At 43.5% G+C, this 25592-nt stretch overlaps 2 protein-coding genes across 2 annotated transcripts in view; one reads left to right on the top strand and one right to left on the bottom strand.

Annotated features, from left to right (window-relative positions):
* The window catches only part of rgl2 (ral guanine nucleotide dissociation stimulator-like 2), a 30810-nt gene extending 24174 nt beyond the window's left edge, over nt 1–6636 (bottom strand). Inside the window, exons 1-2 of the mRNA XM_071521979.1 lie at nt 6382–6636; nt 3775–3944 (exon numbers count right to left, since the gene is read on the bottom strand). Of these exons, the coding sequence (XP_071378080.1) occupies nt 3775–3933 (159 nt within the window). The 5' untranslated portion in view covers nt 3934–3944; nt 6382–6636. The remainder of the gene's footprint in view (nt 1–3774; nt 3945–6381) is intronic.
* A 3915-nt stretch (nt 6637–10551) lies between these two features.
* Nucleotides 10552–25136, top strand: phf1 (PHD finger protein 1). Its single transcript, XM_071521994.1, has 15 exons — nt 10552–10647; nt 11279–11357; nt 11578–11659; nt 12431–12517; nt 13578–13672; nt 14206–14354; nt 14933–15028; nt 16653–16721; nt 17048–17171; nt 17786–17853; nt 18508–18639; nt 19989–20067; nt 21607–21722; nt 21924–22010; nt 24320–25136. Exons 2-15 carry the CDS (start codon nt 11280–11282, stop codon nt 24780–24782), a joined length of 1725 nt encoding a protein of 574 aa, XP_071378095.1. The 5' UTR covers nt 10552–10647; nt 11279; the 3' UTR covers nt 24783–25136.
* The last annotated feature ends 456 nt before the right edge of the window (nt 25137–25592 follow it).

The following is a 25592-nucleotide window of genomic DNA, read 5'->3' as shown; positions in this document are numbered from 1 at the left end:
AGGGAATTATTTGTATGTTATGTCATCCGTGCTGCAGACAGAGCCGCTATTGTGTAGCTTGTGCTGTGCGTTCAGGCAGTTAGCAGTATGATTAACCAACAGCGGCGAGGAGTGAGCAGGTCTCAAAGAGATAAACAGGAATTGAAAAAGTGGGTCTAAGTATAACTTGTTTATATCTTAGATACTGTTATTCCCCCCCCCCCCCCCCCCCCCCAGCCACAGTCTTAGCACTTACTTCTAAAAGAGTTCAGGCGAGGTAAAGCTCTCACTGACTAGTTGCATGGCCTTTAACACTTTTATTTGTTGATCCTTGAGTCTATTTTCTCATTCCAGTCATAGCCTGATATATTGAGATACTCGATGATAAAAGTGTATTCAGTGGAGCATCTATTGAAGTTGTTTTTCCGAAACCGGGCTGAATCTGGGTCAGAGAAACCAGCCTTTCTATGGAGAAAACTTTTCAAAATGATCTGTAATTTGCAGTTCAGCTGCCTCAAAGGCTAGAGGATAAGGATCATGATTATAGGCCAGGGTTTCTTCTTTTTTAGGTTTCCTCTATGAGAAAACTCAAGATAAAAATACAAGAGACTCCACAGCTACAATTCAAGATTCTCCCATGATTCTCCCATGATTTTGTCAAAACCTGTATGTTTTTTTCCCCCCACATATGATCCATTGTTGCCAGATTTAACACTTTGTTTATATACTTTGCGAGAGGGGACCTTCTCTCACGGCTCGCCGCTCTCCGTTTCTTCAAGTCCCCTCCTCCTCCTCCTCCTCCCCCGATGCATACAGGAAGCGCATAATGAGTGGGGACAAACACAGGAAGCAGGACGTGCTCTCGTGTTGCGATGCTATTTTTCTTCCCCTTCTCCTTCCATCGCAAAGTCGAGGCTGTGTCAACCTCTCCCGACCGACTACGTCAACTGCCGGGCAGCACCGGGCAGGAAGCCGTCTCTCCATCTTCACCCCCTGTCTTTGCACACTTTTACATTCCACTTCCGCTTGTCCGCGGCAAACAACAACCATTTCTCAGCCTTTTTTCCTTAAATAAGCCCATGCACTTGTGCTTCCACTGTTTAGCTAAAGCTCTGAGCAAACAGACGCCCTTATTTACAACCTTACACAAGTCTTCCTTCCAAACGGGGGTCATAAATATATCTTCTGAAGCTTTATTAAAGATAACCATTGTTTTTTTTGGAGTGGTGCGCAACCCCGACCTCTTCCTTCCTATCTTTCTCTTTGCTCTTCTTCTCACGCTTTCATCTGTGTATCCCCTGGTGCCCGTTATCTGCTCTCTTTCAAGTAAGACTCTGGGGCACTCAGGTCAGAGCTGTTCTGTTCCCCTTTAAGGAAAAATCCACCCGCAGATAATCTTACAGTTAGATATCATCAATCTGTGATGTTCAGTGCATTCCAGGAATTATTTTGTGGTAAAACTGTTGTAATTTACTTTTATGGTGTGCCCACTTTCCCTCGACCTGCCCTGTCTACTTCTACTTCAGTGGGTGATTTCCTACATTTCCCAGAATGCCTTTTGACAGCCCCAGAAGACAGGCATGAACGTATTGCTTTCAATCAGAGGTGGGCGTATGGACATATAAATACAGCTAGCAAGTTAGTTTGTGAACATTGCAGTGTGTCTATGATTACAGCTGTGCCCTACTCAGTACACAATATGTCTTGTGGCTGCATTGCATTCTGGTCTATTGAGGCTACTATCGGTGGAGAAATTGATCTCTCTTCCTCTTCTACGATGGATTTCTCCCTGTATGATTGTTGAACATCGGTGCAAAATGGCGGCTCTAGAAAGAAGCCATTCTGCAGGACTGACACCAAAACCTGACGTTTACCATTGTTTTAGATAGCTGAAAATTTTTATGCTATCTAACTTAGTTGTAGCTGTGCTGGAAATATCTTGATGAGATGTCATGTCGTCTACGTTTGGCCAATTATCCAGAGGAAATAAGGAAATTACACCACCAAATAACAAAATGGGCCCAGAAATGCAAGGTGCATCGCCAATATCTGTTAATTAACAGTGTTAAAGTGTTTCAGGGTGGATTTTTCCTTTAAGAGGCACAGTCCACGTCTCAGTTGAAGAATTCACATTAAAACCAGCTAACACTGATACACACTGCACATGTTGCTGCTGCTCCCAGCTCATCTGCATCAGTGCAACCGAACCCGAGAACACACTGTGTTGCTTTGAGCTAAAAAGCTGGATTGTGCACTGGAGGATGTCTGCTTCGCTTTTGCAGACCCTGACACGTACTCTCGCATCCAAGTTTCCCTCATTAAAGAATGAGCAAGTGGCCGTATTGGATTCCACTTGACAGTCTGTCCTCGGGGACGGCCTATGATACTGTATACTGTTTGTGCAGCGGCGGGGAGAGCAGGTGTACGACGCATCGACCGGCCCGACCGCCGCATACATTATTTACGGTGAGGTCCGGCAGCCGCCATGTGACCTGAGAGGAGGAAGCGGGCTCTGCTGGAGAGTGAGTCAGTGCCACTTCTGTTTATAGCCCCGGGGAGTTTCTTGAGGCTGTGTGCGAAGTAACACCAAAGACCCGTGAGCGGGTCATGTGTGGCTGTGTCAAGCGAGAGCAAGGGCCAAGGGAGTTGGTCAGTGGATCATGTGCAGCTGAAAATGTTTTGTGGCCAGTGTGGTTATCATGGAGTTTGGAAGTTCGTAAAAAATTTGTAGAAATTGCAGAAACATTTACCCCACACTGTGTAGGAAACCAGAAATTAAGATTCATGAGCTGTACTTATTAAAAAGTAAAGCTGATTAAGACTTTACAGAAGTAAAATAATTATCAAACTGTGTGTGAAATTCACACAATTACCATCTGAAAACAGTCTGATAAGGCTCGTCCCACCTCTCTATCAACCCATTGAACATTAACAGAGGTGAAAGATCGTGGGAAAATCACTCGTGCCTTGAACCGGTCGACTTACTCCCTTTTAGCTAAGCTGCAGTCCATAATACAGACTTTATCTGCATTTAACTGCATGCAAGTCAAAAACTGAATTCAGGTATAGCAACATACTTTAATGCAGAGGAATTTCCTTAAAATTCGTGGCATCATTGCAAACATTACCGCACTGAAATGGGTGAAATGATCTCACACCATGCAAGTGTAAAAGACTTAACGAGATGAACGTTTTTGCAGTGTAACTACAATGTTATTACACTGTTCTGTGTCTGTGTATACCAACATGTGAGGTTATTTTTCATTCAGGAATTCGTTCAGTTTGTGGCATAACATTTGGGTCGCTGACGTGCTTTAGTGGAAAGCACCCCCCCCCCCCTCCTTCTTGTATGCCATCTCTCTCTCTCTCTCTCTCTCTCTCTCTCTCTCTCTCTCTCTCTGAATCACACCGACTTCATTCCCTCAGGCTTTTCTGAAAACCAGCCAACCGCATCTGCTGTTTACTCAACGAACTGGTAGTTGGACGCTGCTTGTATGGTTTCACGGAGGACCGCTCTAAATACTGTTAGCTGTGTTAGCCAGAGGAACCGTGACAAATGGAGGGTTCTCCTGCTGGCCTCCCAGGTCTGTCAAATTACTTCTACTGCTCGGACTGTGTGAACCCAAGAAAAAAGGTAATAAAATGGGTGGTAGGTGGCACGAAATATGTGCCACCTTAGAAGTTTGCAAAATGAAACTGTGACCAATACAGTGCACCTCGCTCTCTACCACGCACAGGGTGAAGCTGAAGATGATGGATGTGTTTCACTGAGGCGAGGGGAAGAAACACTCTCACCTGCAAAGTGTCCGGTTCATTGCTGCTGCTCCCTCTCCTTGATTGGCTGCCCGGGGTGCCGTTGTCAGGCGGTAAGGGCCGGTAGCCAATGAGAGGCACGTCGCTCGACTCCACCCCCGGCAGGTCGAAACCACCTGTTCGCATACTACGGGGGAGCATGGTGCCAGCTGCTGCGTGGAGAGAAAAGATCAGGCGCGCAAACAGTTAAAAGGAAGACAGAGAGTATTGTTGTTGTACGCTAAACCAGTGGTTCTCAACGTGGGGTCCGGGGACCACTAGAGGTCCTTTGAGGTCATCCCAGGGGGTCCCCAGCAAATTGATGAATCGTTAAACTTCATTATTTCATTTACAAGAACAATTATAGAATGTAGGAGACTGACTATTTTGATCATAGTTTCTCTGTTATCTCTCTACCTGCAACACAGACAGTCATGGAGTTCTGGACAAAATCATATCTAACAATAAAAATATTCTCAGATTTGGGTCCGAGGGACAAAATCGCGGCAAATGGGGGTCCGTGGGCCTAATGAGGACTAAATTAGGCGTCCTTGATATGAAAAAGGTTGAGAACCACTGCGCTAAACCACATGCAATCATTCAGTCAAACATCTTGACAGTTTGTTGGGTGTGAATGAGAGCTAACATGCTCAGTGGTACACAAGGAAAGAAGAGGTAGCAATTGAAGCTTTTTTTTTTGTTGCACTTCTTCTATGTCTTCTATGGCATCGGCCAAATTCCTACAGTGTTAAATGCAAATGTAGGTAAATAAAAAAACATAGGACAACCTGTACTGCAATTAGAGACCCAACAGCAGTATTTATAGGTAGGTTATGCTGTGTAGAATAGCTAGGCTGTTATGTCTCGCTAAAATCTGCTTTTGTGTGTCTTGAGCTTTTCCTGAAGTTTGTCCTACATCATTCTGTTCTCTGGTTGATTGTTGATCAGCTAGATCTAGTTAGGCTCAGTCTCTGTGAAGTCCTTTGAGACATGCATGTGATAAAGGGCTATATAAATAAACAAACCTGAAACTTTATGACAACATTATGGACTGACAAATGGAATAATACTGAAGATTTCAAGTCTCGACCTGTATATTCACACCTTTCATTTCAATATTTGAGTCACTCTTTTTTACTACCTGTGAATACTTTGGACCTGCCAAAGATTATTTTTTGGACAGTTCGATTTCCAAGGTAGTCACTAATGAAAATAGTAATCAGGTATTCACAGTCAAACCATTTCACCAGCCTTTGTGTACAAATTCAATAGTATATTGTGCTAATGGTAGCATGGAGGCCATTTGTTAGTTAATTTGTTAAACACATTTCATGGTGCCCTGCAGCAGGTCAGGATTTGAATACCAACCCCTCCTTCCATTTCCCCTTTCCCTCTTTGGTATTTGGATTGCCATGAAGATAGACATCTAGTAAACACTGTTTCAGGAAGAGAGGTGCAGGAGGGAGAGAGATAGAGAGGAGGATGTTGGCACATAACCACTATGCTTATTTGGAATATAAAGAATCACATATGATGATGCAAGGCTGAATCATAACAGTGAAACTGCTGTTTCAGCACTGCGCTTCTGCAGGTTGTGCATAACATACTACACAAATAAATGCTGTGTGCACTGAAAAGACCTCTGATTTTACTATAGCAGTGGATGTAGAGCAGAATGTGCAGCACGGCTGACAGGTGGGCTAGTGGCTCCTGTAACAGAAAGTCCACAGGTTCAATTCCCCTTAACAACCAATGTGTCCATCCATGTTTAAATGTCCCTGAGCAAGGTGCTGAACCCCTGCCTGCTCACTTACTGTAAATTGCTCTGGATGGGAGCAGCAGCAGCTAAAAAGACTCAAGTGAGATGTAAAAAATGTGCTGGCACTAACAACTTTCCATTGTGCTTTTGTCTGAGACTCCTGTGCAGCTCCCCGACTCTACAGCATTTCTGTCTTGTACAACACTTATTTACTGATCCCCTGCTCTTACACAAGCATTTAGCTTCCCCACACCTAATGACAGCATTGTAATTGTGTTAACTATATTCTGGATGACTAGCTGGCTCACCATTTCTATGCATGAGGAAAAAAAAAGGTACAGGCCTATTGGGGGGGGGAAATGTGAGGCATGGGCTATTGGGAATTGCAGTTTGTGTCTTGACCAACGGTTTTCTTAGAGATCTGAATACCTGCTATTCACTTATTCACTGGCTCTGACCAAAGCAAACATCCTCAATATGACTGAGGTGTACACACACATAAAACTGTAACTAGGTTACAGTTAAGTCACACCCCATAATGCTCCTTTTCTATTCAACAAATCCAGCCATAGGGTGGTGCTATGTTGACTTGCAGATTCTGTCACAATGTAGGCTACATGATGAGAATAAACCCTGAATGTCCGCAGGCTATAAAAGTTTGCGCCTAATGACACTGATTCCTTTTAAAACACATGAAAGAGAGAGAGAGAGAGATTATGATTGGCGGCTCCTACTGTAAGAGACCCGGTGTTATGAGGGCCATGGAAATTAAGAGAAAGGATGACTAAATGAACAAATAGCCTATACGAGAGGAACAGAGATAAATAAAGCTCTAATTCAGCGCAACTTACTGATAGCCAAGTCTCATTCGCCGGGATGTTGGGTATCCAACTGTGGTCAGCTGGATTCACACAGCATTGGATGGCCGCTGGATCGGTAACCGGTTCAGCTAAGGAGAGTCGCACCCATCTGTACCGTCGCCGACGACGAGGGAGTCTCTGTCCTCCTCCCTCCTCCTCTCCTCCCCCCGCTATCTGTCCCCACACTGCCCGTCTGTCCAGCCTTTAGCAGCTGATAGCGCACTTTGGTGAGGCTGCAAACTCCCTCTCTTTCTACCTCTCTCTCTCTCTCTCTCTCTCCCTCTCTCCCGCAGCCCCGCTCTCTCTCTCTCTCTCTGTCTCTCTCCTCTGACGACGCAGTTCCTGTATGTTTTGCACACACACACAGCTCTTTGGCAACAGCCTCGTCTCTCTGGGTGGGAAACCTAACTGAACAGGCCGGCCTGAATGCAGCGCTCGCCCGGGGAATGTGACTTCTGGGACCGCCGAGACTATGGAGAGAGTCTGATCGGCTTTCAATGCCGTACAACGCGCAACTAAACGCACGTAGGCTACAACCCGCCTGCGCGCGCACGCTCGCTCGCACGCATACACACACGCATCCACGCGCCTTGCCTGTTCCTTCCAGTGAATTCATTCAGTCCCTAACCATTAACCTCTAGCCTCACCACTATCTGCCTAACCCTAACTGTTACCTAAACCTAATCTTAATTCCAATCTTAACCCTGAACCCAAATCCTAATCTTGAATTTAACCTTAACCATTACCTAGCCTAATCCTAATTCTATTCTTCACCCTAAACCCAAATCCTAATACTGAATTAACCTTAATTTAACCCTTACCCGAACCTAAACATAAATCCTACTCCTAAATTAACGTTATCCCTTACCAAACCTAAACCTTAATCCTAACTCCAGTTTTAACAACCCAAGTCCTAACCCTAAACTAGCCTGTTGAAGAAGTGAGGATGGGCCAAAATGATCTCACTTGGTAAAAATGTCTTCACTCTGTAAGTCTAAAACTCCAACTAATCCTCTGTCCACTCATTTCCACATAGGTGAGTTATTATCACAAGCTCATATATATCCATAGTGCTGGTTAATAAAGGCCAATCCCTGACCTGCTCAAATGATCTAAGGCAGAGGTTCTCAACCTTTTTGGCTCAGGACCCCTTAAAGCAAAGTGATGTCTACTTGTGACCCCCGTCACAGGCTGTATTCAGACTGGTGAACAGTTCAACCAAAGTGTGATTTTCCCTTTTCAGGTTGTTTCACCTGATTAATAACCAGAGGAAGCCTAGAGGCTGAAAACTATTCAATACTTCATGAGAAAATTAGGGAAAAATCAGAAAAAATTGACACAATAATCAATTTGTATAGTACAAATGGTTTTTTTTCCTACCTCATAAATCATCTCACGACCCCCCGGTGGGTCCTGACCCCCAAGTTGAGAACCACAGATCTAAGGAACGTGTTTAAAGAACCACATACAGTATACATATGTTTATATATGTTTATGCAACTGATTTTCTTTCAGCTCGTCTCCAGCACAGGTTCGTTTGCGAGGCAGCAGCTCACAGAGAGTTCATATCTGTTTGTCTCAACCCTTCAGTCTCATGACACTGATGCTCCCTGGAGGGACAGGACGACTCCTGATGGACACACACTGCTTCAACCAACCTTAACAGTGTCATGCCTCACTCCCACCTTTGAGTCATTAGCCGAGGCTCTTATAGAGAATGACTCTCATTGAGGGAGCTCCTGCTGCCTTGCTCAAGGACTGTTTGACTCACATGTCTGTTGTTGTTGTCGTTGTCGTTGACGTTGTCGTTGTTGTTGTACATCGGCTGTTGTAGGGATGGATGGGACGGTCTGTCTAACCACTAGGCCTCCCTGCCACTCTGATTACAGCAGCTGTCATATCACTTTGATGGCCAAGTGCTTTAAATGCACAGGAATTTACAGTGGTGACATTGATGCAGAGACATATTGACAACTTGAAGAATCTCACAGTACTGAAACACATGGCAGACCTGCAAGATGACAGAAGACAGCACAAAGACACAGTGCATGAGATATAATGTACAGGCAGTAGATTTTACATATCATAATCTAATCTAATCTAATCTAATCTAATCTAATCTAATCTAATTTTATCGAATCCAATCATATCATATCATATCATATCATATCATATCATATCATATCATATCATATCGCCTGTCACCAAGAGAGGAAGACTTGTTTCTGCCAAACTTCGGCCTAGATGGGTTCTGCAGACTGATAGATGGTGGTACTGGAGGTGTAGTGTCTGCTCGCCACCTAGCGGTGCCAGTTTGAAACTGACACTTCATCAGTTTTTATTGTGCCAGGGGCCATTTTGAACCACACAACAGTGTTACCACACGCTTGACTGGTGTGAATTCTGCCTGAGACATAAATAAACAGCCAGAGATACAAACCGAGAAAATACAAACAAACAAAACCTTTAGTTGGGCTGAGTCCATCTGCCTGTAATCAAAACAACACAGGCGTTGTATCCTTCTAATACAACTTCACTGTGAGGTAAAGGCCTATCTGTAGAAATATTTCGCAATAAAACACTAATTATGCTTAATTTGACATTGCTACTTATTAGTAACTTTTTTTTGCATTGAATCGATTCATACTGACTGGGCCATGTAGCCTATTCGCAAATCAATTGTATCTTGGTGTTGAATGTAACGATGAGCACACACAATGAATATATTTCCTCTTATTCTAAATTATTCAAATTAACATATGACTTAAACGCGGTGCATTTTGGGATTACTAACTCATTATCACGTTCTTACACAGGGCTGTTTGAGACAAGTATATTAAGTTTTATGAATAGTGTGATGAGGAAACTATAAGTCATTGGTGTAAACAGGCTTACTTGCTTTGTATGAATATTTTGGTGATTCCGTCAGACATTACGGGCTGGAACGGCACGTGGGAAGAGATGACCCTCTGAATGTCACATCTGTCCTGCACATGTGGAAACTGTTAGCCTGCTTTGGAGATGGCCTTCATTGTTTCCTGCACACGGTACCTGGAAAGTTTCTGATTCCAGTAAGTTATTTTCTGTCAGAATTTGCGAAAAGAAAAAACATATGCATGTGTAGCTATTCACAAGGAAAAATCACCAAAATATTCCTATAGGATTTTGGGGTGTGTCTGTGGTGCTCAATAGTGACCTTATCGTACTTTATGGTAAATTTTATTCATCTCACTAGGCTATAAGATTCCTGTAATATCCCAAATATTGAATCTCTACAGTTTTGCGGTGATATGAGTATTGTGTCCTTCTAAACCTGATTTTAGGGTGGCTATCATTATTTTTCTTTAGGGGTAATATAATGTCCTAATACCTCTAAAAGATTCCGTTTTGACAAAGAAACAGAAACTCACACCCCCAAAAATAAGTAAAGGCCAGTAAGCGATAGGTTGATAAATAATATTGATAACCGCAGGATAAAGCGGTTGGCGCTGCTTGCTTGGGGATCTCAGTTTGAAAACTTTTCTCCATGGGCTTCCTAAACTTACAGGCTGGCCCTTCTTCTTTGGGACCAATTAATGAGGCGGGTAAACTCACTAATTGGCCACTTAATTGGCCTCTGCCGCTGCGCGCGCTGCTTCCGCTGGCTTTTAGCGCGCCGCCTTCCCTCCCTCCTCAAAGACAACACAAGCCCACCTTGTCATAACGATTTAGGGTCAATTCCTCGGACGGGGAAGGTGTTCTCGCCCTGTATCCCCCCTCCCCACCCCTCCGGATCCCCCTCTATCTATATCTCCCTCCCACTCTATCTCGGTGTTTTATGTCTGCGTCACAACAAGTCGGTCGAGAGAGAGGCAGGGATGATGGCGTCTCTGGCGGCTTGATTCTGGTGCTGCTCTGACAAACGCGCCTTAATAGCATCAGTAGGTGGTGGTGGAGAGGGGGGAAGAGAGCAAAAGCGACGGGAACATGACGAAACGGCATCGCGGAGGACGGACAAACTAGGCTGAGACGGACGGACAGTCGCCTTCTCCCCCCCTCTCCTACCCCCCCCCGCTCCAGCTTGACGGCTTGACTGACACAGGCGCTTGGCACGGACAGGGACATACATGCACATCAGCCACTTTTTGCGAACACGCAGGCTGCGCATCCGAGCGGGCAGTAATTGGGCACCGGAGATACACAGCAGATGAGAGCATTTCATGTCCAGCCTGCCCAGGAATCGCTGTGACCCCGACAGAAAGGAGTTCGACTTGACAGGTACCCGTTACCGGCCAGCTCACTGTACGTTTGCCTTGATTTTTTTTTTATTGATTCGCAAAGGCTACAAAGGTATATATCCTGTGTGTGTCTTGACTTGAGTGCATGCACTGGAACAAATGCTCAGTGTGCAGAGATTATGCCTGCACAGTCATCCCATATATCCATTCAAGTTTGTAGTTTTTAGTGTGTTTCGGAGAGGAAAGACAACACCAAAGTGCATGGCAGATGCCTCAAGTAGCCGTACAGTGATGTTTGCTCATTCAATCAAACTGTATTGCAGCAGTCATCATGCAGTGGTTTGTGTGTGTGTGCGTGTGTGTGTGTGTTTGGTCATGTGTGCGGTAATCATTTGTCTTGCTCTCTGGTTGTGTACTCACTCTCATCTTTCAATCTGGTGGATACAGGCTGTCGCTATGCTCAGTCTGAGGGGGGAATTTAACCCCTTGCATCGAGCCTGGCTGCCGGAGAGCCAGGCGAACGCCGGGGCCATAAACCCTCTGTCAGCAATGGCAGCAAAGTATTCAGCGAATAAATCGGATTTCCATTTCACATGAGCCCTGCTCTCTCTCTCTCTCTCTCTCCTCTCTCTCTCCTCTCTCTCTCCTCTCCTCTCTCTCTTTCTCCTCAGGATGGGGGGAGTAAGTGAAGGAGATGATGTGTTAGCTCGATGGAGTGATGGACTACTGTACCTCGGCAATGTGAAAAGAGTAAGTGCGTGTGTGGATGTGTGTGCACAAGCACTCGTGCATGCTTGAGAGAGTGTGTGTGTGTGTGTGTGTGAGAGAGAGGGAGAGAGAGAGAGAGGGGAGTGTGTATGCAGCCTGTGTGTGTGTGTCTTTGTGAGTCACTGAGTGTGTGCGCCTGGATTTGAAAAGACTTCCATTTAGTTTTGTCAATCATTCCGCTCACTTGCTATCTCCCTCTCAGGTAGATGGAGTCAAGCAATGTTGTCTGGTGAGATTTGAGGACAACTCGGAGTTCTGGGTCCTAAGAAAGGACATTCACTCTTGTAAGAAGAACTCTCTATCTATCTTTTTTTTTTCTTTCCCTCGGCTAGAAAAGTAAATCGTTTCCTGTTGGGTACTTTCTATTTCGTAGTGTTTGAGGAAATGCTCATCGTTTGTGTGCTATTGACACAGAATGCACAGATGCTGAGCTTAACTCATGCTAAAGGTATTTGTTTTCCTTTCTGAAACTTTCCCCCTGTGGAGTTGAAGGAAACTATGAGAGAATACTTTTCTGTTTCTTTCACCCTAAAAGTTTTCCTTTTTCATTTTGTGCACTTTACCCATGATGTTCTTTCTCTCTCTCTCTCTGTCTTTCAGCTCTCTGAATTGCTTTGTAGTCCAAGAAAAAAACGCAAAAAAGCAATTACTGTTATGTTCAAGGTTACGATGCCGAGTGCTCCGACTATTCTGATGGGGGCACTTTTAGGTGTAATTGGTGTATTAGAGCGCATTTATGAATTTATTAGCCTAATGACTCCTCAGGGAAATGGCGCCCCCACTCCGGCTAGCATCAAGTGAGGGGAAGTGGGCCGCTTGTTAGGACCAGCTGAATATCCGCCCGTCAAATGAAGTGAATTCTGAAAGGGTGCAGGAGACATTGAAATCAATGAGGTGGCAAGGATGTGAATCAATATACATAAATTAATGCTGTTGACTGCTCTCTCCCTCTCTTTATCACACGTTCACTTTCTTTCTCCTTCTTCTTCTTCCCCCTTTCTCTCTCTCTCTCTCTCTCTCTCTGTGTCTGTTCCTCTGTCTCTCTCCCTCTTCAGTCGCTGCTGGAGTGGAAGAAGTTTGCTGTATTTGTGACGCCCCGCCTCTTAAAGAACCCCTCATAAATTGTCTTAAATGTCGCCACGGTAAGGAAGCACGACTCATCAACTGTCAAGCAGTGGTTCTCCACTGGGTTTGCACCGGGACACAAACCTGACCTTGGTGAAGTTTTGACAGTCCGTTAAATAACAACATTGCTCTTTATGGAGGGGGGATAAAAAATCCACAACCAGGAATCCACATGGCCTAAGATAATTCATGGTGGTTGATGAATTGTTGCACATGCTTCCTGACACGAGTGAAAATGAAAATCAGTGAGATATTCATAGACTTGGAGCTCTATTCATAGACTTAAAGGCCCCAAAACGCCGTCGCTGGGACCTGTTATTAATATAAAAGTACAGCAGGATTATGATGAGATGAAATATACTTTATTAATCCCAGAGGGAAACTCAGGTGTCGTGCCACTGGAAAGATGTCATAGAAACACACACTCAGCACCAGGACACACAAGCACAAGAGACTGTGACAAACCGCTACTGGCATGTGAATCAGAATAAGGCTGAAAGATATTGACAAAAAATCGAATTGTGATTATTGGATAGAATATAGCAATTGTGATTTTAAACTGCGATTCATGTCATCACAAGTTTTTCTTCCCATAAATTTCTTTAGAACTTTAAAATAGATTTCAGTGGGCAGGATTTACCTGAGTATGATGAAAAGTTTTGATTCATGGACCAAAGATTCTAGCAGCTCTGAAACACCTTGTTTAGAAATCCAGTTTGGACCAAACTCTCTCTTAAGGAATTCATTGCAGCCTCTGCGATTTGGAAATTGCAGAAGTTCATGTTGTGATTTTGATGTTTTTTTGCTCAGCTCTAGTTCAGAATAAGGCTGTGGTCCACCGGTTGATAATCACTCCTATAATAAAGTCCATTCAGACATCTGGTATTGAGAGTGAACGGACAAATAGCCTACGCTCATCCTCTTAAATGCAAACGGTGAAGTGAAATGGTTTTGCGTACTGCACAGACAAACGGCACCGGAGCGCTGAACACGGAGGTACTCTGCTGTTATTGTCACTCTGGCTGTCTGTGTCCTGTAAGCGCGAATTAAACGCTCGGTCTCCTCCTCCCATTACAGGTTATCATCCAGAGTGCCACACGCCAACCATCGAACCGGAAGCTGACAGCGATTCGTGGATATGTCGGCAATGTGTCTTTGCAGTCGCAACCAAGGTCAGGCTGCTAATCTCTCCTTCTCACACCCCGGGGAAAAAAAACATTCAGTATGTAATATGGGAGAGATCCAGTCGAATATATCAGGCTCCGCTGCCGCTACATTTGTTGTGTACGGGTAACGGGTTTATCCGAGGCAAAAGCGCACTAATTCCCTCAGTATTGACTCCAGTATTAGATGTTCTACATTGTGTCTGAGAAATCATGGCCAATCAATAGTTATGATACTGAAAAACTACAGTGAAGTCGAGAGAAGTCCATTTAAAGTCAATCAATCTGGCGTGCTCCAGTTCTGTAGACGTGAGATGAGAAAGCACCTCGGTTAATTGTCAATCGGTCAATGTCCGTATCTCATTGTCCAGACTTCCTCTGTCTTAGACGCTATCTCTCACAGCTGACCTACAATAAAATGAGACGAATTGCTTTTTCTGGACCGTTCCCCACAAAATGTAATCTGTCTCCCTGGTTGCTCTGACATGACAGTGATTGGAGGGTTCACCGACCAATCGGGTCCTGTCCAAATTGTGTTTCAGAGAGGTGGGGCCCTCAAACGCGGACGCTTCGCCCGACTCATGCAGTTCATGAAACTCCGGCTCCCCTATCAGCTGTCTTCTTTAGACTGGGACCCGCAGCACCTGACCAATCAGCAGCAGTGTTACTGCTACTGTGCCGGACCTGGAGAGTGAGTGACGCTGCGGAGGCCAGTTTCAGTTTGAACGTATACTCTTTGGTATTAGTGGTGCATCAGAAAAATTCTTTCAGTGCTTGTTGTCATTCATGTCAATGTCATATTCTGGCATATTTGCAGATTAAGTGAGAATAAGTACTAAGTGAGACATGCGTCAAATAGTATCTGCAGTAATTCTTAGAGTTTGTTTTAACTTGATTGGAGTGTTAGATGAGTGGGGTTTCCACATCAGGGCAACTCAGATAGTGTCAGGTAAGTTGTCAATCACACAAAAGTAGACAAAATAGACTTTTTAATACTTTCCTATGACGGGCTAAACTTTCTTGCAGTCATTGTATTGTCCTGTGTGGCAAACCCCACCCATCTGGCACCAAAATAGATCAAAACAAACCCCTCCCCACCACGACTGTAATATCCTTGTTTGTTAGACCCAGTAGAAGCTGACACCTGGTGACTGCAGTCTTCAGCCTTGCTCCCTCAATTATGTATACATATAAACTCATCAGGTGACCCACAGATGTTAGACATGTCAGTTCATTAGTGTGTTTGATGTTTCTCATTGTTAACTGCAGGTGGAACCTGAAGATGTTGCAGTGTGGAAGCTGTGGCCAGTGGTTCCACGAAGCCTGCACACAGTGTCTAACCAAACCGTTACTGTACGGGGACAGGTGAGTTACACAGCGTTACTGTGGCTGTTTGTTGTTTCTGTATAATCAAATCAGAACTTCTTCATTCTCCGAGTGCAACAAATGTACAGGAATTTATCTCGGTGGCATTGGTGCAGAGGCACATTGACAACTTGCAGAGTAATACAGTACACACTAAATATGTTTACGTGTACACCAATACTCGGATTACTGGGAGTAATCAGTTTAAGGCAATATTTTCTATTACGTTTACATGGTTCGAAGTAATGCGGTTTCTCTAATAACTCTGTTTACATGGATTCATTTAATGATCGGTTTGCCGCTCCGCTGCACTGCACCATGTTGTTTGCTTTGTAAATAAAACATCTGGGTTAGATTGAACAGAAATCACAGAAGTGTGTTAACCGGGTTATGTTGACTCTGATTATGACCTCACTCCGATTAAGATAATCAGATGAAGGCGTTTACATGACAGTTTCAGTATTCGGAGAATTGGCTTAATCGGGTTGAGATTGAATTATTAGTGTGCATGTAAATGTGCTGATTGACACGAGGGACAAGGACAAGAGCTCGTCACATACAGTGCAAGGAGACAGTGATAGACAGCAGACGATGCATGTCACCCTTCAAATGACAGTAGTAATGTGGAAATGAAGCTGCGCGGATACGCTCGTCGCTGATCGCAGTGCAGTTGATATGCTGCATCTCATGCGTGTAATAAAATGTATCCATCCATTAAGTTATTATTGTCATTAACCATCTGTGTTAGCCGGCTGGGTTTTTACGCCCATCCTGACACTGCGTTATTGCTGAACCTGTCTGAGGAGGGAAAATAGGAGGGATTAAATTTAGATTGACAGTCAGGTAGAACGAGGCCGGATTGTTACAACATCTGCTGAGCAGGTGATGGAGGAAGAGTGAAGACTGAGTTCACAGTGGGAATAGTAAGCGTGTGCTGCCGTCATACTGTCTGTGCTTCATCTTTCACAGTGACCTTCAACATACAGATGCATAGAAAAAGAGAGATGCATATAATGTTGTTACGGTATGAGCTCAGCTTCAGGGTCATGTGGAATGGCGTGTTGTTATAGTGGAACAGATACTCCTGTCTGTGTATTTTAGTTCAGGATTATTTCTTTTCATATATAAAATGATATTACAACCAAAGAAGAGACACGTTAAGAGATTGTGCAAGTGAGGTTAAAAAAAACAAAACAAAAGACTTGTAAAGCATCTTACCTCTAAAGAGAGAAAGGCGAAACATCAATATCACAAATGATTTGAATAACTGAAACGAAATGATAAAAAAAAACAAGGTGGAAAACAGTTTTCACAGAGTTAGCATGCTATGAAAGAGGAGAAAAATGTACAGATTGTGCAATTGCCATTAACAATTTATTGTTAGAATAAAAATAAAAAAAACGGGCTTGTAAAACATCTCACCTAAAAACAAAAATACACAAGAAAAAAAATCAAGATCACAGCTGATTTGGAAACTAAATGGCAACAAAACTCCAATAAGGAGGAAAATGGTATTCTCATTTTTTGGCTAAAACAGTTCTCACAGTTTGCTGTATTGTGGTGGAATAGATATACATGTCTGTTTTCTTTGGCTAAAACCGTTTTCCATGTGTGTCTGTTTTAGGTTTTATCAGTTCCAGTGCTCAGTATGTGCAAATGGACCAGAGACCATCCAGAGACTTCCCATGACCTGGTGACGTTATACAGCAGAACAACAACAATGTCAACAACACTACAACACTGCTCACAACTAAACATCACGTTTGTTATCTGACAGCACAGTATGAAACACCAGAAAGACAATCAAGAGCTTGTATTGATTTCTTATTTTTCATCTATCACATTTTGAAGGATGCGTCATTTCCAACACAAAATGCATTTGTGTTACTTTACAACACAGCAACACATTACTTACTGACACCACGTGTGTTGTATCAAACTAGACTTTTTTTTAGGTTTTTCTTAACTTTAGCTGTTTTTTTTTGTCTTATTCTTGTCGTGTTTTAATTTTAAATACAGGGTGGATCTGGCTCATTTGGTGCTCTACCATCTCTCCCTGTGCTGCAAGAGGAAATACTTTGATTTTGACCATGAAATCCTGTCCTTCACCAATGAGAATTGGGACTCGTTGCTCCTAGGCGCGGTATTGATATTTCCCCATTTAAGTACCATGATGAAATGATGTGAAATGCTGCCAGCCATTTTGTATTTGCGACTTAAAGCCTATTAACCACTCATTGAAATAAAACTTAAAGTTAAAAAGTTGAACCTCCGAGTAAAACTTAAAGGGGAACGCCGCTCAATTCGAGAATTGTATATGGTATTCCTATGATCTGGGACAGTCTGATCAATATTTGTAAACATGAATAAGTCTTTCACAAACCAGAGAGCTGAGCTTCAAAGATACGATGCCATTTGGTGTGAAGTGTGAAGTCGCTCCATAGAGAAAGATGAAGGTAAAGGTGACTGGGGATTTTCTGAGCGTCTCCCATCCATGTCTGATTCCTCCCTTGAGTGGAGTTCCCCTTTAATCTGCTTTTAAATGCTGAATTGGAATGTATTGTTTGCCTTCTCATGACATATTATGACAGCAGGCGGAGTGTTTCAGTCATAGCTGCAACAAGTTATTTTCCATATCAAAATTATTTCTGTCAGCGAATGCAAAAGAAAATTACCGTATGCATTAAAGGTTTTCTGTCTCGATGGCCATCCGCTGTGTAAACACAACTTTGATTTTCATTCCTGCCTGTCCCCCAGCTCTCTGACACACCAAGGCAAGACCGCTGTCACAATCTCCTCAACGCTCTGAACTCCCACAAGGACAGGTAAGTCGTTGCATATGATGAGAAGAATAAACACGGGCCACACATGACCGGATTGATGAATAGCACTCCATGAATAGAGGAACACTCCTTAGCGCTCCATAGGATATAATACCGGGCACACAGACAGAAATGTGTAGGTGAATCTGTGACTTTGAATAAAGAGGCTCATTGCCGGCACCGTGTATCTGCAAATCAGACCCGGCAGAATTTCACACTTTTCGCTCATATCTGCAGTCAAAATACCTGATTCTGTGTTGTTTGTCTTATGTGCTGAACGACTCCTCACATCCATTTAGCAAAGGACACAAGTCCTTGGTATTTTATCACAATAAGCAGTCTAGGGAAATTGCTTTTCAGTTAATTTTTATGGCATTTTGCATAAAACCTTGCAGTCACAAAATTGCTGATTTCTGGAGGCTCAGCTTGCTCTAATTATGTGTAGTTAATCACACAGCCAGTACCTTTGAAATGTTCTGAAAGTACATTTTGATAAGGAGAATAAGTACATATTGTTACACAACTATACAGTCTGTATTAGCTTCAAAGAGGAGTAATCAAAAATACACAAAGTTTAAGACTCAACACCAGACCAGTCTCATTGTATCTGTTGTACAAGTTGTAAATGTATATGTGTTTCTTTTGTGTTTTGCCCAGATTCGTCTCCGGAAAGGAGATCAAGAAGAAGAAGTGTCTTTTCGGGCTCCAGGTCCGAGCCCCGCCTCCGCTCACATCTGATTCGTCGCCCCTCATCACTGACCCACCTATCAACATCACGCACCGGAGAAGGTCAGAGGAAGGACAACGTCTCTCTTTTCAACTCTTATCTCAATAAGAGTCCTGGGATCCCCACCGGGCGGAGAGTCATTACGCATGAACAATTAACTGAGGAATCAAAGGGCTGCAATTTTCATATGCCGGCGAATGTATCGGTGTCTAATATTCTCTTAAAAGAGTATAAAATCCCATGTGGGCTTATGTGTGCGCATGCATGAGTGTGTGTGCAGTGTGTGCACATGCATGTGCACGTGTCCGGCAGTCTTCAGCAGATTTCATAGACAATTTTAATTTTAAATCATTTACATTTTTAGCATTTAGCTAGTGCTGCTATCCAGAGTGAATTACAATGAAATGCAGTAGAATAATCCTAAAGGGAAGAGTGTGTATTTTGTGCTTTTCCGACAATATTATATCATTATCCTAGAGTCTATAAATCACAACTGTGAAGCTTTTTAAAGTGAAAATAATTTCTGAATATTTCTAGTAGTTTATTCTCTAGTGCCCCTCTCTCACCTGAAGAGCTACAGTCTGGTTTGGGGGCGTTTCTAGCAGCCAGAAAGCTCTGATTGGCTCTGATTGGCTGGCAGCACTAGTGGCTCCGCCCCCTCCCCTGCCCAAAACAATCATGAAAAGATGATTGGTCAACTCCAGTAAAATCAGCTTTCTACATCACAAACTCACCTTGTTTTGACTATTTTTTTCAAAATACAACAAACAGTACAATTTTCACCTTTTCACTGTGAACACGGAGCGTCCAAGAGTGTAAACCCATGTGAAATATTAGATTACACATTTCTAAAGTTATCCCCGCTTTAAATTCATACATCCCCAACTTAATAAGCAACCAGTAAGAAGTGCAACGGTCTTAAGTGACACTTTCCAGACAATAGATTTACCTACCTGTTCCTACATTGTTCTTGTATGATAAAATAATGATAGCTAAAGAAATTAAGACAGAAAAGTTTTTTTTTTTTAAGCAAGCTGCAAGTAGAAGAGGAAGGTAGGGGAGGGGGGGAGGGGGTTGATTTATGGGGGAGAGGAAGGTATAGGGGAGGAGTGTTTTTTTTTTTTTTTCATACTATTCATACTTGTCACACCGTTCTGGTGATGATGTTTGGTTGCATATATTTCAGATTTGTTACTACCGCATGAATTCATGATTTGAGTCCTGTCACAAACATATATCAGCTCCCTGCTCTCATCTCGTATTTTACACCTCTCAGTAGGCTGACACACACACACACACACACACACACACACACAACTGCACTGCAGGTTATTCACCGGAGCTCTTTCTGTGTGTGTGTGTTTGTGTGTGTGTGTGTGTCTATTTATGTGTGTGTATGTGTGCACCTCAGCCCGCTGTCACTGCCCTGCCAGAGGAGAGCGGGGGGGCCAGAGTCGCGTAAATCAAAGCGCCGCATCATGGAGACACAGGTCAGTGCTTCTGTCTCACATTGAGGCGGGGGGGGGGGGGGGGCACATCGAGACCTCACCTGCCCTCTCTGATTTATGTATTTTTTGTTTGTTTGTTTTGTTTTTTATGTGGCCAGGCAAAGGCTCACTGCTATCCAAATGAGCTGTCAGTCAAACACTGTGATTAAGCTTCATTTCGCAGTCCAGATCTGTCTGTGCACCCAGCTCAACGCCCCTCAGCTGTATTTCTGCTGTTGTTTCTGTATGTGCAAATACCTGGTAACACTTTGGCGTCTATGGTCAGCGGATGGTGTCACGTTACAGATGGGGTGGCGTGCGTTTTTGGCTCAGTCAAGATGTTTCGTTCAAACGCTTCCGCTCCGCACGCACTTTGTTGTATTAAAACCTCCTCGTGTGTTTCATCAGCATCTGCGGTTCAACGCCACATGTATCGTGATCATCAAACCCAACTCCCCGGCGGCGCACGCTGAATCTGGCAACGTCACATGTCGCGGTTACTATTTTTACTCCGTATTCTGAACCGTGAATGCACATTGTAGTGTATCCTCCTACACCACGCTCTGGATGCGCATACGGGCACATGCGGTAATCCTGGAACAATGCGCTTCACAGAGCGCTTGTTTTCGCTCCAGCACGTCCGGGCTCATTGTGCCCCACTGATTGATGCTAATCTCCGGCCATCTTGGAGGGAGCAGGTTGGTTATAGTGGGGGGAAAGTGAGTGGGGAAGGAATGCTGATATGTGTAGCCTGGGAGCGCTTCCAAGTGCACTTTGCAGTCGATTACAGTTTGGCCAGGTGGCGCTGGCACTTTGACAGTGCAGCGTTGACGGAGCACATCCATTTAAAGGCACAGACACCGACTAAGGCCACCGAATAATAACCTGCCATCCTATCAGTAATGCTAGAAAAGGAAATGATATGGGCCAGCGCGGTGCCGTATGTCACAGTCCAGCGATGAAGAATGCTAAAACTTTAAGGTTGTGTCCCGCCAGCTGACGCCTCGGTGATAGATGGCTCTGATGACGCTCTGATGTTTTTGCTTGTCACGGGTTGTGAGCCGGTACCTCACTTACCAGCCAGCTCCATAAGGTGTGCCGTGGAGGTGATACATTTAAGCAGGACACCCCACCGTTATGCCTGATGAGCCATAGGATATCGTTACTCATATCCATCATGTTATTTGTGTGCCATTATAGACATCTGCTCATATCTGCCCACAGGCGGTGCAGGAAGGTAGAGATGATGCATGTGAGGTTTCAAGCTCCTGAATGCCAGAAAAACAAGAAAATGGACAAGACGTACACTGACTCTAAAGTGTACTAATTGTAATTCTTTGCATGCTCTCTTTTAATACATCTAAACACTCACATTCGGTGTGTAAAACCCGTATCTCGAGGTATTCAGAAGGAAACTGGAAGTACCACCTGCAGAATTAACTTTACGCATGACTGAGCGCTGAAGTATCAGTGCTTGATTGGCTCCTGTGATGATGTTGGCATCCAAACACGAGCTGATCAGTGTGTTTCTCCTGTGCCCAGGCTTGTCCACCCCCAGTCGCTGCCAACCCCATTGAGCTGCTGCCATGTTGCCATGGCTACGTGGGCGGGGCCAGTCTCTACAACTCCAGGAAGTCAGAGGAGGAGCTCAACTTGGGGTGAGGAGCGTTGTACCGTGCTGTGGGTTTGTTTCTGTCGTGATTTGTTACTGGTTGGTTTGGGAGGTGCTTGAATCAGCAGCTTTTCACTGACTGGCAATCGTTTCTACTCTTCTGAAACAAGAAGGATTTGGATGCATATGTTGTTTTGATTAATGTTGTCATACACTGTTTTCCATCATGTGTGTATCTCCTCCACAGCTCTCCTCCCAAGCGGATGTTTGCCCTGTACCACCCCACTTACAACGGAAACACTGCACTCTCCAGGACTCTCCATCACTACAACAGGTGTCGGCCATCCATCATGCTCTTCACCAACAGCGCCTGCATCACATTTATACGCTTACACGCATTCACACCTGGGAGCTGCTGTGTTCAACCACAGTATTTCACCGTTGGCCATGGAGTAGCTGCGATTAGTCCCCCCGCTTTCTAATCTTTCACAGAAAACAGGGTTCCCACGGGCCTTGAAAGTATTTGTGAAAAATAAACAACAAACCCTACACTTTCAGAAAAAAAGGGTACAGAGTTGTATCTTTTGGTACAAGAGGTACAAAGGTACAGAGATAAAGTGCTTTTTTCTGACAGTGCATGATGGATATTTGTGTTGATGCAGCAGCTTCAGCATTTCAAAATGATGTCATCAGGATTTCATGACCTGACAACATCAGGAGTAAAACACAAGGCCTCTGTGATTTCTAATTCTGACATGATGAACTCCAGACTTTTGAGTCCTCTAATTTCACCAAACAAGAGTCAGGTCAGGTGTCAGGTGTTTCCTACACAATGTTAATATTTGGCTGGCCCGCCAAAGTAAATTTTGGTTTTGGATTTATTTCGGGTGCTGTTTTGCATGAAGCCAACGATTCTTAACAATGTAGTTTTTAAACAATATAGGTTTAATACTGCCAAGCACCTAAAACATGTTGGTGAACTACAATGACCATAATTCATTGCACCTGTGATGCAGCACATGTATTCTCCTTTGAGTTGCGGTGTCTCTTCCAACAAACTGAATGGGGAGACAGTTTGAAATTAAGCCTTGATAATCAGATGGAAGTATAACAGCTGCTGTTGGGATACCATTAACCTATACTAGATTGAGAGACTTTAGTGCCTGAAAAGATATGAGTTACTGGGGTTGCCGAAGGAAATCAGTCAGTCAAACTTTATTTATATAGCACCTTTGGTGCAAGATTGCAATAAGTGCTTCACAAGATAAGAAGATAAATAAAGAGATACAACACAATAATGAAGAGTGGAAAAATATATTAATAGTGAAACAGAAGTAGCCTACAAGGCACTCTTCTTCGAGAAACTTTAAAAAGCCTTTATTTTATGGGCTCATGTAGAGACATTTAAAAACAGTTACAACACTCCAATGCATTTCGGCATTGGCTTTCCTCAGGGAGCTTCAAACAATTCATGTTCAAAATGGACTTTTTTGAATTGTTTGAAGCTCCCTTTTGTTTCATTCAGTTACATACCACAGAACACCGTCTTTAGTAGGTTTTTTTTTGACACTTTACACAATTTTTGTAGCACTCTCTGTTTTTCTTCTTTGTTCCAGTACATTAATAGTAATGCTAAATGTCAATAAGTCAGCAGTAACCCCTCTCTTCATCCCCTACGCCGCTGAAGTAAACTGACAACCTGTGAGAAACACTGAAGTCACTCAACAATGCAGAACATCATCAGAAATGTTGTGCAGTTGTGTGCAGCCTCCTCTAGGTGGCAGTGCCAGACTGGCCGAGCCTGCAGTCGCTCCCAGTCTGGCTTCCAGCCCGACTTCCCCAGGACGCTTCGCACCACACACACAAAAACTCACACCTAGGAACATTTGTGCAGCACAGAGCAGGCAGTGCTACAGCCGATCCAAATGTTATTTCAGTGTTTTATGTTCCGTTTTCCTCTTTATTGACTGAAGTACCCTTGGCGGTAAAAGTCAGTTTCTTTTTGGAGTTGCATTAAAACACATTTGACTGAGGGTTAAGCAGTTGGGGTATAATGTAATTTGTCATACTTGATCTATGTTAACTATGACAACAGCTCTGATTGGTTAAAATATTACCATAATGTATAGGTAAAAGACAATATTTGCAGCTGTGTCCTATGCTGTAATGTGGTTATAGAGATTTGCTTGATTTAAATGCAGTTAATTTCTTACATGAATTTTTATGACAGCTTTTAGACCTATTCCAGTTTTTCAATTTTAAAAGCTAGATTCCTATGGTCATTTTTTTACTGTTATATTTATTAGGCAATATGTGAGGATAGTTTAGACAGTTAAATGTAAGGATAGTTTATTTCTGTTGATGGATTTATTGATCCATCAGAAGAAATACATAACTTAACATGGTAACTGATTAACAAGGTATCTGTCTCCGTCTGACAAAGCTTTTTAAAGCCTAATTTTTGTCTACAGCAGTGTTTTTGCTGCATACATTTAAACAGTATTGCAATACAAATCTGGTAGTACAGTATGTTTCTTCATAATTAAAACCCATTACTGACAATCAGACCATGAAATACACCTGGATGAATCAATTCCTCTCTTTCTCTCTCTCTTCTGCTTCCCTCTCCCCCATCTTTCCTAGTGTGGAGGACACCTGCAGAGTACCACCACCCTGCCTCCCGTACTCCCTCAACTCCAACGGCAACCATCACCACCATCACCACCACCACCACAACCACCAGCACCACCACAACCACCAAAACAACCACCAGACCAACCACCAACACCAACACCAACATCACCAACACCAACACCAACACCAACACCAACACCAGCCGGGCCAGAAGCAGCTGGAGCCCTGCCCCTCCCTCCTCCTACGTGACCTGGCTCCGTATCAGGCCGGCATGGGTGGAGGGGGGGGTGGAGATGGAGGTGGGGGAGGAGGCGGAGGAGGAGGAGATGGAGGTGGGGTGGGAGGCGGAGGGGACGGGACAGTGGCCAGGAGCTGGGGAGGGGGGGAGGCGGTGAGGATCTTGGCGAGACGCGTCACGCCAGACGGGAAGGTGCAGTACCTGGTGGAGTGGGGGAACGTGGGTTTGTACTGAGAGAGAGAGAGAGAGAGAAAGAGAGAGAAAGTGAGTGAGAGAGAGAGAGAGAGAGAGAGGGAGCGAGAGACGCAATGACTGTTTTGCAGTTGCCACAGAAATATGTCATGCGTGGCGACGTTTGAAGTACAAGCAAAACAAACAAAAAAAAATCTTACACGTTGCAAATCCAGGTTGCTCTCATAGTATCACCTCTATTCTACATCATTATAATCTCACTACTCGTTACTATATCTCCCTCTTTGCTAGTGTTTCTCTGATATTTGTACTGTTAACTTTGGAATATGCCTTTGCATTTATCATATTTTACAGTGATGAGGGAAAATATGTGAACCCCCTGCTAATTTGTCATTATTTGGGTCATTTTAAGTAGAGTAAGTATTTGATTATACTTAAGTAGATAAGCCATGATTTATCGTAACAAATGGTTCAAAAGGATTACTGCTTTTTCAGTTTTTAAGTAACAAATAAATTGACTGTTGTCAAAAAGTAAGTGAGCCCAAATTGATATGTTTTTGTTTTCCTCTCTTATTAGCAGTGTTGAAGTTAAAGTACTTTTCAATTCTTGCAATCTGTTATTAGTTCCTTTTTAAAAAAAAAAAATTAAAATGTTATTTTTCTTTCATATTGTTTCATTTTTGTTGGTGCAAATTTTTCATAAAAATTACAAAACAGTGAAACTCCTGCATCATGTTGTGAAGACAACATGCTGCTAATTGCAATCTAAGTCAGCTTGATCTGTAAAAACAGAGCAATCATCTTGCATTGCATTTTAAAACTATCATGGACAACACACTTGGCAGCACAAGC

The sequence above is a fragment of the Centroberyx affinis genome, unplaced genomic scaffold, assembly GCF_046629955.1.
Source record: "Centroberyx affinis isolate AG114_WGS23_722 - 3 ecotype Tasmania unplaced genomic scaffold, CSIRO-AGI_Caff_v1 ptg000948l_1, whole genome shotgun sequence".
Taxonomy (NCBI): domain Eukaryota; kingdom Metazoa; phylum Chordata; class Actinopteri; order Beryciformes; family Berycidae; genus Centroberyx; species Centroberyx affinis.
This window is presented reverse-complemented; position numbering and strand designations above follow the sequence as displayed.